Raw genomic sequence first — 15276 nt, 5'->3', positions numbered from 1 at the left:
TATATATTACATATAAGTACTCTGCTACCCAGATTGCGTATCTGTTAAGGAAAACATTAGATATTTTGTCCGGACCTGATGACTTTTTTATGTCTAGATTACGTAAAAGACTAAGGATGCCGTTTTTGCTTAAATCTACTTCGGGCATCGGATTACGAAGCGTGTAAGGTTGCAAGTGCGCGTGCGATGCGTTTATGGTAAACACCGATTGAAAAAAGGCGTTAAATTCATTAGCAATGGTCAAAGGATCGTCAATGCCTGTGCCAGATGTTCTGATCTCTGTGATGCCGCTTTTATCTTTAGATAAATATTGCCAGAATTTCCTTGGTTGCTCTGACATGAAAGAAGTCAATGTGGAAGAAAAGAACTGATCTCTTGCAGCGCGCACTTTATCTTTGAAAGTGCGTACTAGACATGCAAGTTGTTTCCTGTCACCCCGTTTTCGAGAGCGTTTTATTTTGCGTTTCTGATGTATCAGATTACGATCCATCCACGGGTACTCCCTGTTGATGCGCTTTTTCTTCAAAGGCACGTAGGTGCTTTCACAGTGCATGACTATGTCTTTAAACTTGGTCCACAGCACATTAACGTCATTTGTCTCATTAAAGGAAGGGAATAAAGATTCCATACAACTAATAATTCCGTCATCATCAGCATGCGTATAGTCTCTTACAAATGTGTCAGAAGGTTTAACATACGATCGCAAGCCCGAAATAGGACACTCAAGAACAAGTAACTGATGATCAGATATACCGTCCTTGACACTGACTGAGCAGTCTGGAAGCGAGCTACTTGCAAACGCAAGGTCAAGTACAGCAGAGCTGGAAATTCTTGTAGCATCCAAAACCAACTGGGTTAACGAAAACGTAAATGCAGTTAGTAGTAATGACTCAGCATTTTTGGAATCTTTGCCGTCATGTGAAAGGCTGCACCAGTTAATTCCTGGAAGGTTAAAATCTCCTGTTATAAGGATGTTGGAACGCGAATTTGTATTTTGCAGCAAATAATCATATAAGGAATCTAAGTATTCCTGAGGAGCATTCGGAGGCCGATAGACCCCTCCTAGTAATATAGTTTTTCCAAAAACCTTTATTTTGCACCATATGCTTTCATGATCACTGATGCCGTTTAAGCGTGTGAATTTAATGTTATTCTTTATTGCAATTGCAACTCCGCCACCCCTTGATCCTCTGTCCTTACGGATAAGCGTGTACGAAGGAGGCATTATTTCTGAATTTTGCACATCGGAATGCAGCCAGGTTTCAGTTACCACTAGGACGTGTGGTTGATAGGTCAGAATTATATCTTCAAGGCTCTGGATCTTATTCAGTACACTGCGTGCGTTCAACGAAACAAGCCGTAGCGTCTTGACGGATTCCCGTCATTTGTTATCTAGCTTACGCGTTGGGCAGGCGCAGATGATTTGGACAACTCTATTCTGCGATTGCGCGTTGCGTCCCATACGTACAGCCTGTCATCAACTTTGAGCTTATCGAAACGAAGGGAAACCTTAGAACCATTGTTCTTTTCTTCAGCCGCTGAACGCCATAATTTTGCACGAATATCCCGAATGTTTTTTGAAAAATCTTCCGATATAGCTACTTTTGTGTCCTTTAATTTGAAGCAGGATGACATAACCTTTGTTTTGTCTACGTAGTTAAAAAACCTCAAAATGATCGGACGATGTCGCTGTGCATGTTTTAGGCCAATTCGGTGAATACGCTCTATTGAGTTTACTTCAACACCTAGAATCTTTTTAAAAATTTCTTCGTTAACTTTCCGCTCCAGTTCTACTGAGTCCTCCTCTGGATCTTCCTTTACTCCATATATTACGATATTGTTGCGACGACTTCTGTTTTCGAGATCATCTACCTTTTTGGTTAACTCAAGAACTAGTTTGTTCGTGTTATTGCAAGCTTCGTCCACTTTCTGCAACCTTTGCTCACAATTCTCAATTCGGCACAGTTCTTTCTCAATTTTGGTAATCCTGGTTTGAATATTCTCGACTGTCGATTCTACCTGTTTCAGATTACTAGTCAGCGAAGCCAGAGTCTTATTAGTCTTTGTTTGCTCTTTCAAAATTTTCTTAAGTAATTGGTTGTTTAACTGTGTCTCAGACTCTGAATCAGAAGTAGGACCAGGATTTAGCTCTATGTCTCCGGATGTTAGTAGCAATAACCTGATCACATGTAAACAGTCACATAATAGACCAAACAAACACTGTGGGCTTGGCAACACCGTCAATATGACTGTATCATCTCTAATAGAAGAAGTTAGATACTTGTCACCAACCTGGGCAAAAAGAATCGGGATCAGCATCCTTCTGTAACCGGTGTCACCAAGCCCACTGAAGGAATCTTGCAAGGGCGTCCAGTATTTATGCCTGAAGTGGTCGCTATCCGATGATGTCACCGAGCTGATACGCTGACAGGCTTGATGCACGTAGGGCGTTGTTTCTTGGGTCAGCCGTGGCGATGGCATGATGACCAGGTCCGTCGGCGCATGCTCTTCAAGAGTCCTTTCGAACGGAGGGTCCGTTGATCCCACGGCGAAGTGCGCCCGGCAGGCGATCTGGGCAAAAAGAATCGGGATCAGCATCCTTCTGTAACCGGTGTCACCAAGCCCACTGAAGGAATCTTGCAAGGGCGTCCAGTATTTATGCCTGAAGTGGTCGCTATCCGATGATGTCACCGAGCTGATACGCTGACAGGCTTGATGCACGTAGGGCGTTGTTTCTTGGGTCAGCCGTGGCGATGGCATGATGACCAGGTCCGTCGGCGCATGCTCTTCAAGAGTCCTTTCGAACGGAGGGTCCGTTGATCCCACGGCGAAGTGCGCCCGGCAGGCGATCTGGGCAAAAAGAATCGGGATCAGCATCCTTCTGTAACCGGTGTCACCAAGCCCACTGAAGGAATCTTGCAAGGGCGTCCAGTATTTATGCCTGAAGTGGTCGCTATCCGATGATGTCACCGAGCTGATACGCTGACAGGCTTGATGCACGTAGGGCGTTGTTTCTTGGGTCAGCCGTGGCGATGGCATGATGACCAGGTCCGTCGGCGCATGCTCTTCAAGAGTCCTTTCGAACGGAGGGTCCGTTGATCCCACGGCGAAGTGCGCCCGGCAGGCGATCTGGGCAAAAAGAATCGGGATCAGCATCCTTCTGTAACCGGTGTCACCAAGCCCAAGTACGGTTGTGGCCACATTTCATTGATTAGCTGGGAAAGTGCAAAGACACCCACTTGGTGAATGCTTTGCGGGCTTCTTCAGGTAATCCAGGGTCACCTCGAACACCCAGCTTGTTCACACTTGAAAGGTCTAGTGCCTTGGGTGCTGGCTTTAAGAAAGTTTTGAAATGAGTACAGTTAGAATACATGAAGGAAAATGACAGGGCATGCAGGTGAGTGGACATTTGGTGCTGCCGCCCTGTGTGGTGAAACTGAAAATGATGTTGTCATGTGCCTGGTGAACGTAAAGCAAAGACAAACTGTGTGGGGACTGTGCCTCCTGGGCAACCCGGGCAAGTAGCCACTGCTGCGGTTTTGTGCGTGTCTGGGGTGTCTGCAAGCAAAATGCAGGCAGCGCGTTCCTTGTCCTCCTTCAAAAGGGAAGCGGTTTTCAGAGCAACTGTCAGTCACCCTCCCTTCCGTTCTTCCCGTTCGTCCTCGCGTCCCCATTGGTCACTCTGTGTGACGCTTGAGCATTGTTTCGGCGAGAGGTCGCAAGCTGGAAAGGTAACGGGGAGACCGCCACAGACTCGGGCAGCAAAAAGGTGCATAGTGTTTGCTTCCCGGTACCCCGTCCTTTGCTGGGGGACAGAACGTGGGTGGTGGAAGGCATGCACCTTGTATGTATGCTCAAGTCCAGATCTGAACAGAGTCCTGTTGCCTGTCTGTGCGACGCTGACACTCCAGATTGGGGAGGGCCTGATTTGGCCGATTCTTCATCACTGGCGGGCATTGCCAGTGGTGACGTAGGGTGGGCCATCCACGCGTGACCTGTGCAAGGGTGTGAAGGCCTGTGAAGGCCGTGCAAGCACTTTTGCGCTTCTTACAATCTACCGGCCTGTGTGAAAGACCTTAACTGGAACGCCTTGTGTGTGTGTCTCCATGTGTGCACGTTCCTTTTTTATTTATTTTTTTTATTTTATTTTTTGCGTTTTCCTCTCTGTCATCTTTCTAACCCCTATCCCCCATCCCCAGTGTAGGGTAGCAAACCGGAGACTCACATCTGGTTAACCTCCCTGCATTTCCTTTTCATTCTCTCTCTCTCCTGGTACTGTGTCTCGCGATTTAATCCTTTGCTTGTCCGTGCGGCCCGCAAATGCCGTTAGCTGTGCCGTCATGTGTGTATGGTCTTTGCTTTGCATGCGTGATTCTGCGGGCCTGCTTCTGGTTGCTGCAACAGGGCTATGGGTAGTACTGAGGTCAGGGGATTAGTGCATTGTTCTGAAATGCAGCTTACTATGTAATAATCACTTGTGCTCTCAAATACTGTGCCTTCCTTCTTTCGGAGTGAGAGCACAGCCGTACGGAGAATGTAGGCTGTGCCTTCAGCTTGCTCTGGCCCGAATCCCTATTATGTGGGCGAAGCGAACATAACACTCATTCATTGGAACCCGCGATTGTCAGAAGAATTAAACATTGCAGAACTGTACAGCACTCTTTTTTTGACTTGTGCCTCGGAGGGCTGCTTCGCAGTACAGTCGAACCTCGTTATAACGAACACTGATATAGCGAATTATCGGTTATAGCGAACTAATTACGAATTTTGGTTGGTCATGCTTCATTTCAGTGACATTTATTCTTTTATAACGAAACCGAAAACGCGAGATCCGCCGCGATATCGGCTGTAACGAAGAAATATTTGGTTTACACGAGGCTCAGAACTTGAAAGTAGCATAAAAAAAAACAAAAACCAAAATGAAAATCGAAGGCCGATACACAGCTGAATTTTTTTTTTTATCGTTTGAAAAAGTTTTGCCGTCTGGCACAAAAATCGCGTTTGGATGGTCGCGCCACCTGTGAACAGAGCGCGAAAACTCTGAAAGCTCATGACATGACAGAGGGCCGAAAGGCGGCGCCACTTGTCCAGCGGTAAAGAAAGGCAAGCGCAGCAACATTGGCAACTTTGAGGCCGGCGTTCTGACATCAGCACAGCGGCCAGTCTTGTTGTTGCAGCGCTCGAAATGGCATCGAAGAGGAAAGTGATCTCGCTCCAGACAAAGCTGCAGATACTGAGAGCTGTGGACAGTGGCCGCAAGAAAAAGGATATTGCTTCGGAATTCGGCGTTCCTCCAAGTACGTTATCCACCATTTTGGCCACTAGAAAGAAGATTGAGGGCAACACCGAGGACGCCATAAAAGCCGACCGTAAACGAGTTAGGCCTTGCCATCACCCGGACGTGGAAGCGGCTTTGCTTTCTTGGTTTAAAGATGTGAGGGCGCGAAATTTGCCGGTGTCGGGAGCACTTCTTCAACGGAAGGCCCACAGCCTGGCCTGCGTACTGGGGCATGACGATTTCTGTGCAAGCAGCGGTTGGCTGCAACGTTTCAAAGATAGGCACGAGATCGCGTGCCACACTTTGTCTGGCGAAGGGTCCGCTGTCGACATGGAGACATGTCAAACGTGGCTGGAGAATTTTCGTCCTCTGCTCCAGGAGTACGACGAGTGCGACGTATACAACGTCGACGAAACCGGCGTGTTTTTCAAGTTGTTGCCAGAGCGGTCACTGGCGATGAAGAACGAGACCTGCCATGGGGGCAAGAAAAACAAAGACCGGGTGACTGTCGTCGTTGCCGTGAACATGGACGGCTCCGACAAAAGACGGCTCACCGTCATCGGCAAGTCGGCACATCCGAGGTGCCTGAAAGGCGTCCGGAATTTGCAGGTTCAATACACGTCGAACAAAAAAGCGTGGATGACGACCAAGGTTTTCGAGGACTGGCTGAGAGCGTTCGACCAGGACATGGAGAGGCAGCACAGGAAGGTCCTGTTGTTTTTGGACAACTGTTCGGCGCATAAAGTTTCGATCGTGCTGAAGGCAGTTCGCTTGCAGTTTTTGCCACCGAACGCAACTTCTGTTTGCAGCCTTTAGACAAAGGCATTATTCGTTCGCTTAAGTGCAATTATAGGAAGCGTTTGGTGACGCAACTGGTGTTTGACATCGATCGACATAGATCGACAACAATAAACATCAAGACGACACTCGAAATGTTGTACGGGTCGTGGAATGAGGTGAGGCAGTCGACAATAAGGAACTGTTTCGCGGATGCCGGTTTTGTTCTGCCTGCCGACGAAGAAGAAGTGCAGCCCGAAGACCAGGCAGAGCTGGACAGAACTTGGGATCGGCTGGCAGTCCCAGGCGTCGAATTCGACGATTTCGTTTCGGCCGATGAGAACTTGGCCGTGGCGCCCGAGCTGACGGATCAAGAAATTGTGGATCGCGTTTTGTTGCCCGAGGATGACAGCAGCAGCGACAGCGGTGAGAGTGAACGGGATGAACCAACGATGAGCAGTGCGGATGCCGCGGACATGGCCAGGAGGCTGAAAGGATATTTGGAAAAACTCCCGACGACGAAAACTGCTGACGTAGAAAAGGCCCTCTTGAGCATGGACAATGTAGAAAACTTCATTCTGCGCAGCGCTGTGAAAAGCCACCAGACGAAGATAACATCTTTCTTCAAATGAACGAATGCAAACCTGTTTGGCTGATCCCGGGCTGGCGTTGCATATGTCTCCTCGCCCAACGCCGCCTCTCCTCCTTCTCTTCTCGCCCAACGCCCCCTCTCCTCCTCCTCCTCTTCTCTCAAAGCTGCTTTGGCAGCTTTTTTTTTTCAACGGTCCCTCTCGGGGCCACCAATCGCGCTTCGGCAGAGCACGCAGGCGCGATGGTTCCCGCTGTGTCTCACTCGAGTTCCTCTCTCTACACCAAGTCGCCTATGCGCAGACACATGGTGCAGTCGTTTCGCGCCACGCACTTTCACGTGCGCGGCGACGTAAGAACAGTCGTGTCAACCTTCCCATATTCCGGCCTATTTTGATTCAATGCCACAAGGAGACAGGTAAGGATTACCACGTTTGTAGTGGGTTCAAAGCCAAGTATATAATGCATTTTAGTGTCTAGAATATTTGCGCGAGCCAAATTACGAATTTGTCACAGCCGATATTTATGTCTACTGTTACAACGAATATCGGATATAACGAACTGATTTACGGTCCCGATGCTACTTCGTTATAACGAGGTTCGACTGTAGTATTCTTTTTCACTTCAGTTGCAAGATTGGCGCTGCAGAAACCCACGCTGCCCGAGTCGTACAGTCTGAGCTCCGACCGTATCCTTGATGCGTGTTGGTTGTGTTGTACAGACAAAAGCAGCGAAGAGGCGCGGGTCCCGCCTGCTGCTTCAGCCGGAGCCACTTCGCAACTGCAGCAGCAGCAGCAGCCCACTGAAGCAGCCTCCCCTCAGGCTGGTGAGTGTCCTGATGTGCCTCTTGTCCTTGTGCGGGTGCCGCGACATGGAGCCAGAGGTGGAGCTTCATTGCAAGTATGCGGGAAGGGTGAGCGCAGGCCAAACTGCAGAGACTTGCGTGACTGTTGCACCGAATTCAAGCGTCCGTTTTTTTATCCCTTTAAGCGCCAAAGTAATTCCCGAAAAACGTCCCAAATCGCCAATGTTTTTTTGGCGATTTTTGGCAAAAATGGTTCTTGTCGGGCATAAAACACGAGGTAAAGGTGCAGAACGGCTTTTGTGGATAATTACAGCCCTCCAGTGTTGAAAATTGCAACCAACACAATTGCTGACTGTAACTCGTCTGTGGTGGTGGGAGCAATGCAGCATCGGGCCGGATGATTGTATAGGCATGTGCAAATACAGTCGATCCCGGATATATAGAATTATTGCCAATATCGAACAGTTAAAAAATTTCCTTGGGAATCCCATGCAAAAGTATAGTGCTATTCTTCACGTATATAGAACTCCCGTGCACCGCATATCGATGTATCGAACTCTATGTTGAGCTGTGCCCCGGCAAGTGCGCTTATCCCACCATACCCCACCCTTGCAAGTGCACTTCTCCCACCGCATCCCACCCCCGCAAGTGCGCTTCTCCTCACGAAGCTCTCGCGATGTTCCCGCGATCTCACGCGCGCCGCCCCGCACTCTGGGAAAGGGGCGTGCGGATAAAAGGCACGTGACGAGGAGCACTTGAAGTGCAATTGGGTGTGAGAGGGAAGTGGGAGGAAGAAACCACGCTGACCGCAGGCGCCCGTTTCCTGTGTTTTGGTTGGCTGACACCGCTGGCGCAGCGAGACGAATGAGGTCAGTGCAGCTTGGGCTTGTGGTAGTGCGGAGACGCGGAGCGGTGCGTCTTTCGATTCGCTTTGTTTCTTTTATTCACGAGGCTTGAGACTCGTGAATATCAGACACGAATATGCATCGAATATCAAACATTTGATTTGTATTCGAAATTTCGAATATTCGCACACCGTTAGTATTCGATATTTGATTTCAACTGCGCATGTGTCCTAACTGGGGGTGTGCGAGTATTCAAAATTTCGAATATAAATCAAATATGTTTCAAATTCAATTCGTATTCGAGGAATTGATATTGGAGAATTTCCGAATATTCAAGAATTTCCGAAAACTTGCCAGCGATTGTATACTGCGCAGACTTTCATAAATTTGACCGTGGCAAAAGCACAGTATCTGGGCAAATTAGCCGATGATCGAGCTAAAAATACCATGAAAACAATACAAAGGTCCTATTCCCTTCCTTCTCCGTCGTTTATCACGTGGACCGATCGCATTTCGATGCTGCTAGACTTGACCTCGTGCGAAATTCCGTAAGTGGGCTTTTCCACATAATACTAGTGCTGCGAACAAGATGGCTGACGGCCCGCTTCGAACAATCGCAACGCGAAATCGCGATTTTTTTTTTAATCCTTCCATAATGCGTTACATATTTAATGCCAACATCCGAAGAATGCATCCTGTCGCCTTCATAACTCTGAGCGTGACCTCTGCCATCGTGTTTTGTAAATTACGCTATGCGGGAAAGCCTGCTTGAGGAGTTTTGTAGGAGCCTCCTGAAGGGGCGCGTTGAGTTGTCACAATTGGGCAAGTGATTCTGTAAAAATCCCGCCTATTGCATTGCGCATTGTAACCCGTGCCCCTCTCTAGTGGGCGTAATGGCGGGCATGAAAACGATCGATCGGAAGGCCCCTGTCCTTAGGTCAAAAAATAACCTGGCCGCGTAGTCTGTTTCTTAGCTTCGCCGCTGCACCGCGGCAACTGCAGCTGTCGGCCCGCGCATTCGCCAGTACTCCTATCCCAGCTCCGCGCGGCTTTCGGACACCGACTGGCGCATCGCAGGTGATTTCGTTTTCCTTTTTAGAAACCATCTCGTTGTTCTGATGCCAGTGTGTGTTCCCTGGCCCGTGGCTTGCATTTGTGTTGTTCTTCCAGCACTCCCAAATGGGCGTCTCGCCACGGGCTTACAGGCATCAGCGCGATGGAGCCGTCTCATAAGGCTTTACTGAATCTTCACATTTTTGGCAGTTTATTTGGGGGGGGGGGGGATTTTATAAATTGAGGTCTTCGGATGAACCGGGCGTTTCTTCCGGTCCCTTCAACTCCGAATGAAGGAGGTTTTACTAGTCATCATGTTATTTTTGGTTGCCAGTCTTCTCATTTTATGGAATTTGTTTTGCCTGACCTCATTACAGTTTGGATACTGTTATGCTATCTAATCAAGTTGCATACATTTCTGTGCACATCATATTTCTTTATATGGCACCCAGGCAGTCTAGTTTTGTTTATTTTAGTTGCAAAGACAATACACTATTTAAAAAAAAATAAGGGCAACATTTTCTTGTTTATTATTTTTAAAAATTTTTTGTACTGAACAGATATTGGAAGCTATTTTTTCTTCATATTTGTATTTGGAAATTTTCAATATTCACACACCCCTAGCCATAACTGTCATGGCCGCGTGCATCAATAGAGAAATTTAGCATAGTGTGATCCGCTTCTGCGCGCCGCCCAACGCCCCCACGGGACAAGCGTGCTAACAGCAAGGCAGCGCCTGGCGCGGTGTCCTCAGGGCAACCTGCACATGCACAGTGGCTCCCCAAGGAAGCGGATCGCACTTTGTTAAGCCTTTGTAATTGGAGGATGCGCTGGTCTCTTGACTTCCGTGAAACGACGTTGAGCTGACTGCAGCTGCCACAGCCGCTCTTCTGCACGTGAAATCTGCTATACAGGCGTGACGGCACGAGCATGAAGGGGAGTTAGCACGAGACACATGGAGATGGGTGCTCCCCTCCAACGCCTGATGCGAGGTAGCGCAGGGTGTGCAGTGTGTATGCCCAGCAGGTGTCATGGACAAAACAAGAGCTGCGCAGTGATGCAGTCGCAATTAAAGGCAGCAGTTGGAAGCCCGCCCCACTGATACGTCGGCACCGCATCTAGGTCGACTCCCCCAATTTCTGATGGCCATATTTGCAGAAAGTCGACACAGCTTCAATGAATGTGGCAGAGCCGCAAAGCAGTCTTAGTTTTTTTCATGTAAGGGCCTGGTGTGTTCGAAAAATGCATGATTTTAAAATTGCTATTGTACTGTTTAACCTTCTTTTATGTGTCACAAGTAGTGGAAATGTTCCTTTCGAAATTATTCTAACAGAATTACTGTTTGCTTCGAATTAACTTTGAACCAAAAAAACCACTATTTGCACATGCCTAAAAACCAGCCTGTGAGCACCCGTGCTGCAACTTCCTGCAGAGAGCGAAGGAAGAGAGGCTAGGCAGTGATTTCTGGTGGCTGTATCAGTAGTGATGATAGGGATGAGGCTGTGCAGGCCAGCTGACTGACAATGAAAACATAGTTTGAGCTTCTGACTTGTGGGTGCTGCTGCGTACACCGGGCATGGCACCTGGCCATGGCGGCGGATCAAAAAATTCAGTGTATGACTAGGGTGCAAATGCCCTGCCTACGTCAGATCTGCCTACCGTTGAGCAGAATTTACATTACAGATGTTTACATTGCGTAAAGTCTATTAACTAAAGTAAGCGGGGTTTCGGATGAACTGATGTCAAGTTGCAGAGGTTTTGACATTTGTGCACCGTAGTGCACATACACATCTTGCAAATTGCCGAGGTGTGTTGTCCAAGTGCATCTCATGTCTTGTGCATCTTTACTTTGGGTTACTAAGTACCCCACAGTGAAGTGGAATAAATGAAAAGGACGATACGCAAGGAAATGGAGCATGTCTGTTGCTGATGCCGCGTCATGGTTGATCAACCGAATGGTTTTAAATTGCAGGGGACAGCTCCCAGGCTGATGCTGGTGGGCCCATCCGGGCAACACCCTCCATGTGGCGGTGCTCCAAGATCATGCACCTGCAGCGTGACCTCCACCCCACCGTGCTCTCCTCCCTGGAAGGCATTGTTGATCAGGCAAGTGGCCTGCCCCTTCAACTTGCCACAATGCTACAATGTTGTGGGTGTGCCCCGCGCAGCATAGAGAGTTCCCACAATTCTCACTCTTTTCTTCCAGTGCCAAAAAATGGCCATAGTAGCTACAACATGCTCCCTGCCTTTTCCCCCCAGAGGGCGTTCACACCCCGGGGGAGAATCATTAGCCAATGTATAGTGACACTGTCAACCACAGACAAAGTGCCACTTACATACAGTGGAACCCCGGTTATACGTCCCCCGTTTTGCGACGACCCTGGTTTTACGACGGATTTACGCAGTCCCGGCGAAGTCCCCATAGAAGCAATGCATAAAGAACCCTGGTTATCCGACGCAATTTTACGCTGGACCCGCGTTATACGACGACCTCCTTTTGGACGTTGCCCAACTCGAGTGAAAGTTTTGCAAGTTCACGGATCAAATAAGGTCCAAAAGAAACGGACCGACTTTTTTTAATGTTCGCGCCGGCTGGCGGTAATCGCGGCAGTGGGGTGCCGGAAAGGTCCATTTGAATAAAGCATGATTGGTACCTGTACTGCAGCATTAATTCTTATCACATTTACTTTTTTGGTAATTTCGGTTTCCAAGCCCTGCAGAGTATGTTAGTAGTTTACATTAAAGTTTCTCGTAAATTCGGCGCGCGAAAAAAGTAGTATTTTTATAGGCATAATTTGTGTTCGGATTTTACGACACCTGCATTTTACGACTCTTTATCGTGGTCCCGAGAAAGTCGTATAATCGGGGTTCCACTGTATTCATTACAGTTGCAACTGTAAAACCAAAATGATATGGCACTGCTTGGATATAGTTGAATGTGCCAAAGGGTGCATCTGAGTGCAATGCTAGCGGTCTGTGTGGGCCATTGACTGCCTGCCCGTCTTGTCGTCCTTGAAGGTCTGCCTAGCATTTACCCTGACAAGCATAACAGTTGCACTTACCATATATACTGAGTGCGTAATGAGCCCTCTTTTTGTTCCAGAAAAGTTGACATCAATTTGGGGGGTGGCGGGTTCATTTCGTGGGAAAAAAGTTTCAACAGATTCTTTAGGGAGAGTTGCAATTTCATATCATGCATCCGCCCACTCGTCCATCCTTCAATCCATCGTCAACAAAAGCACGCAGTCAAATGCGTTCGTGTCGCCAGTGTTTAGCATCGTTGACTTTGAAAAGTGTTTGCTCTATCACAGAGCGATCCGACAATTTTGTGATAGCCGGCGGTGCCAGCAAATCGCGGCGAGATTAAGCGAACGTGCTGAACACCGACTCTCAAGGTCAGGTGCGCATTGTTTATGCAAGGTTGGAAAAAAAAACACTTAACACGGTGAAGGATTAGGCTTTTTCGTTCCAGACCTCGAGCTCGCCAAATTACTGAAGGTCTTGCTTTCTTCATAGCATTTCAGTGTAGAGGATGTTTTATAGGGTTCTAATTTAAACTGCTACGCTCCTCTCTGATTCTTGAGTGCTCGCCAGTTTTCTAAGCATATTGTAATGTATAAACCGCAGCGGTGTGCCTAGCAAGCTACCGCTGCCAGCGCTTCTGTCAAGGCACCCCCAAGTTCACGAAGCCCCCTATCCCCACCCCCTCTGCCTTCCACTGCTCTCGTCGCAAAAGACTGTGATGTGGCATCTTGGCACGCTGCCAAGGTCTGCATTGCGGACCACGCGAAAGCTGAGGATCCGGTACGAAAAGCTAACAGTTTTGAAAAAAAAAAAAAGGTAAATTTTCCCCAACAAAAAGGGGCTGGGTTCATCATGCTAGTATAGGCAGTATTTTCACTACCTGTTTAGGTTTAGAAAGTTGTAATATATGGAGATGATGGGGCGTCCAAAGACGTGCCTTGAGCGGCGTCGTGATGTCACACATGATGCGCAGATGGTGTGGTTCAGGGAGAACTGGTACGAGGAGGTGCTGCGGCAGCTGCGCCAGGGGCTGGGCAAGTGCTACGCGGTGGCATTCGAGAACCGGGGCGCTGTGGCTGACGCCACGGTCACCCCGCACACGCTCAACTTTCTGAAGAAGCTGGTGTCCACCTTTGGGGTGGGCATCGAGAACGTCTCGTCGGTGACCACCACATTCTCCAGCGCAGCCTCTGAGTCGCTGGCCCGCCGCGCACAGGCCACGGCCCAGGATCCGGTCTTCCAGAAGATGAAGGGACAGTTCTCCACAGACTTCGACTTTGCGTGAGTGCAAGCATCGCATTTTCATAATTTGCAAAACCTGGATATCGGCAATGGGCTGCTGCGTTTGAAGGCCTGTGCACAATTTATTATTTTTACCATATATTGTCACGTATAAGTCAACATTTGTTTTTGCAAAAGTGACCATCTGAAATTGGGGGTTGACTCATGCACAGAGCCAACCTATTTGCAAGGGCTCAGGTAGTTTTGGCTGAGTCAAAGACAGTACGAACCCGTGCCGGTGCCTGTTCCCATCAGTATGCATGAAGTTTCGTTAATAAAAGAAGTTGTTAGTTCTGTTCATAGAAATTCAGATTGTGCGCTGTTTACTCAGCTTGCTTACGCTGATGGCAGCTTTTCCGGCCAGCAGCTGGTATCGGTAGTGTGAGAGGAGACTTCTGGTAACCTCCAGGTAAGCTTGTGCACACTGTATTTTTTGGTTCGAACTGAGTTTGAAGTGAATATTTTGAATGGTTCTCGCACACAAGGCCGTTACATGAGAAAAAAGAAAGCGCTGTGAAGCTTTGTTGACATTTCGCAGAAATGGCCATTTGAAATTGAGGGAGTAAATGGAGCTGACCTATTTGTGGGCCCTGATGTAGGTTTGGCTAAGCCGCAGCTATTACGTGCCTCATGCAAGTTCTTGTTTCTGCCATGATACATGGAACTCCACTTGTAAAAAAAAAAATTCTCAGTTCGTATACAAATTGGTGCCGTTAAGGGGAGATGCGCGTCGAAAAAGCGAGTTTTCCGAGTAATTTTTCAGTTTTGAGTTTTTACCTGTAAAATTATCTTTGGACATTCAGCTACAACTTCCCATAAGATCAAGGCAAAATTCGATCGCGAAATTAGTAAAAAGTCTATTTTATTCAACCGCGGTGGCTCGAGAAAGTGCTGTTTTTCGTGCAAATCGTCAACTTTCGAGCGCCTGCATCTCGAAAACGGCGCATTGCCCGCCATTGCCGTTTGCTGGGAGAGGTTGAGTAAGCCTTTTTCTTGTAGACAGCGCCTCTTGCAGTTTCGTATCTGGCCGAAAATAATAAGAAAAACACGTTTTTCTCGCATGCTCCAGCGGCTCTACTGATCACGTGGTGCTCTAACGAGGCCGCCATTGGCCTAGACTGATGCGATGCTGTGGCGAAGCCTACCTCCTTCCTTTCTTGCTCTCGCTTTGTACGGCTGGTACGGCTCTCGATCGAGCTCTGCAGCCTTTTAGCATTTGTTCATTCGCGATGGACAACTCGCAAAAGCGCAATTTTCCGAGCTCGAAAGTCTCGGACGAACAACCCGTAGCGAGGATGCCGTCGCAAACCTCACCAGAAAACGGCAACGGAAAAGCAGTCACCCGACGCCAGCTAGTCCTAGCCAGGCCAACGGGCACTCGGATGAGATTGACGCCTCGGAGGTGAAGATTGGACTCTTCAAGGAAGATAAAGCAGCATGCGGTCGACATTCTGCGAGCTGCGATATGCGAAATTAGCGCCCTTACGGCGCTGGTAAGCGGTGCTACTTGCCCTACGTGTCGCACCTGTACCCTTGCGGTACGCGAACCGGCGGAAAATCGAAAGGGGCTTTCAGCTTTTCTTGAGCTGCACTGTGAAAATAGTGAGTGCCCAGCATCGGTGCTT

General features: G+C 48.3%; 2 protein-coding genes across 10 annotated transcripts in view; one reads left to right on the top strand and one right to left on the bottom strand.

The window, feature by feature from the left end:
* Positions 1-15276, top strand: part of Nipped-A (Transcription-associated protein Nipped-A) — a 270630-nt gene that overhangs the window by 185265 nt on the left and 70089 nt on the right. For 6 of the 9 annotated variants that reach the window (XM_077657532.1, XM_077657535.1, XM_077657530.1 and 3 more), the window contains 3 exons: positions 7272-7469; positions 11319-11452; positions 13344-13651. In XM_077657532.1, the coding sequence (XP_077513658.1) occupies positions 7272-7469; positions 11319-11452; positions 13344-13651 (640 nt within the window). The remainder of the gene's footprint in view (positions 1-7271; positions 7470-11318; positions 11453-13343; positions 13652-15276) is intronic. The other 3 variants (XM_077657537.1, XM_077657536.1, XM_077657533.1) reach the window with 1 other exon arrangement.
* Positions 1393-3174, bottom strand: LOC144126355 (uncharacterized). The gene has a single exon (XM_077660419.1). The coding sequence runs from the start codon at positions 3154-3156 to the stop codon at positions 1393-1395; it is 1764 nt and encodes a 587-aa protein (XP_077516545.1). The 5' UTR covers positions 3157-3174.

The sequence above is a fragment of the Amblyomma americanum genome, chromosome 3, assembly GCF_052857255.1.
Source record: "Amblyomma americanum isolate KBUSLIRL-KWMA chromosome 3, ASM5285725v1, whole genome shotgun sequence".
Classification (NCBI taxonomy): Eukaryota; Metazoa; Arthropoda; class Arachnida; order Ixodida; family Ixodidae; genus Amblyomma; species Amblyomma americanum.
This window is presented reverse-complemented; position numbering and strand designations above follow the sequence as displayed.

Excerpts from the sequence above, each read along its gene's own strand:
- LOC144126355 (XM_077660419.1), bottom strand. The coding sequence starts at position 3,156 with ATGCTGATCCCGATTCTTTTTGCCCAGATCGCCTGCCGGGCGCACTTC.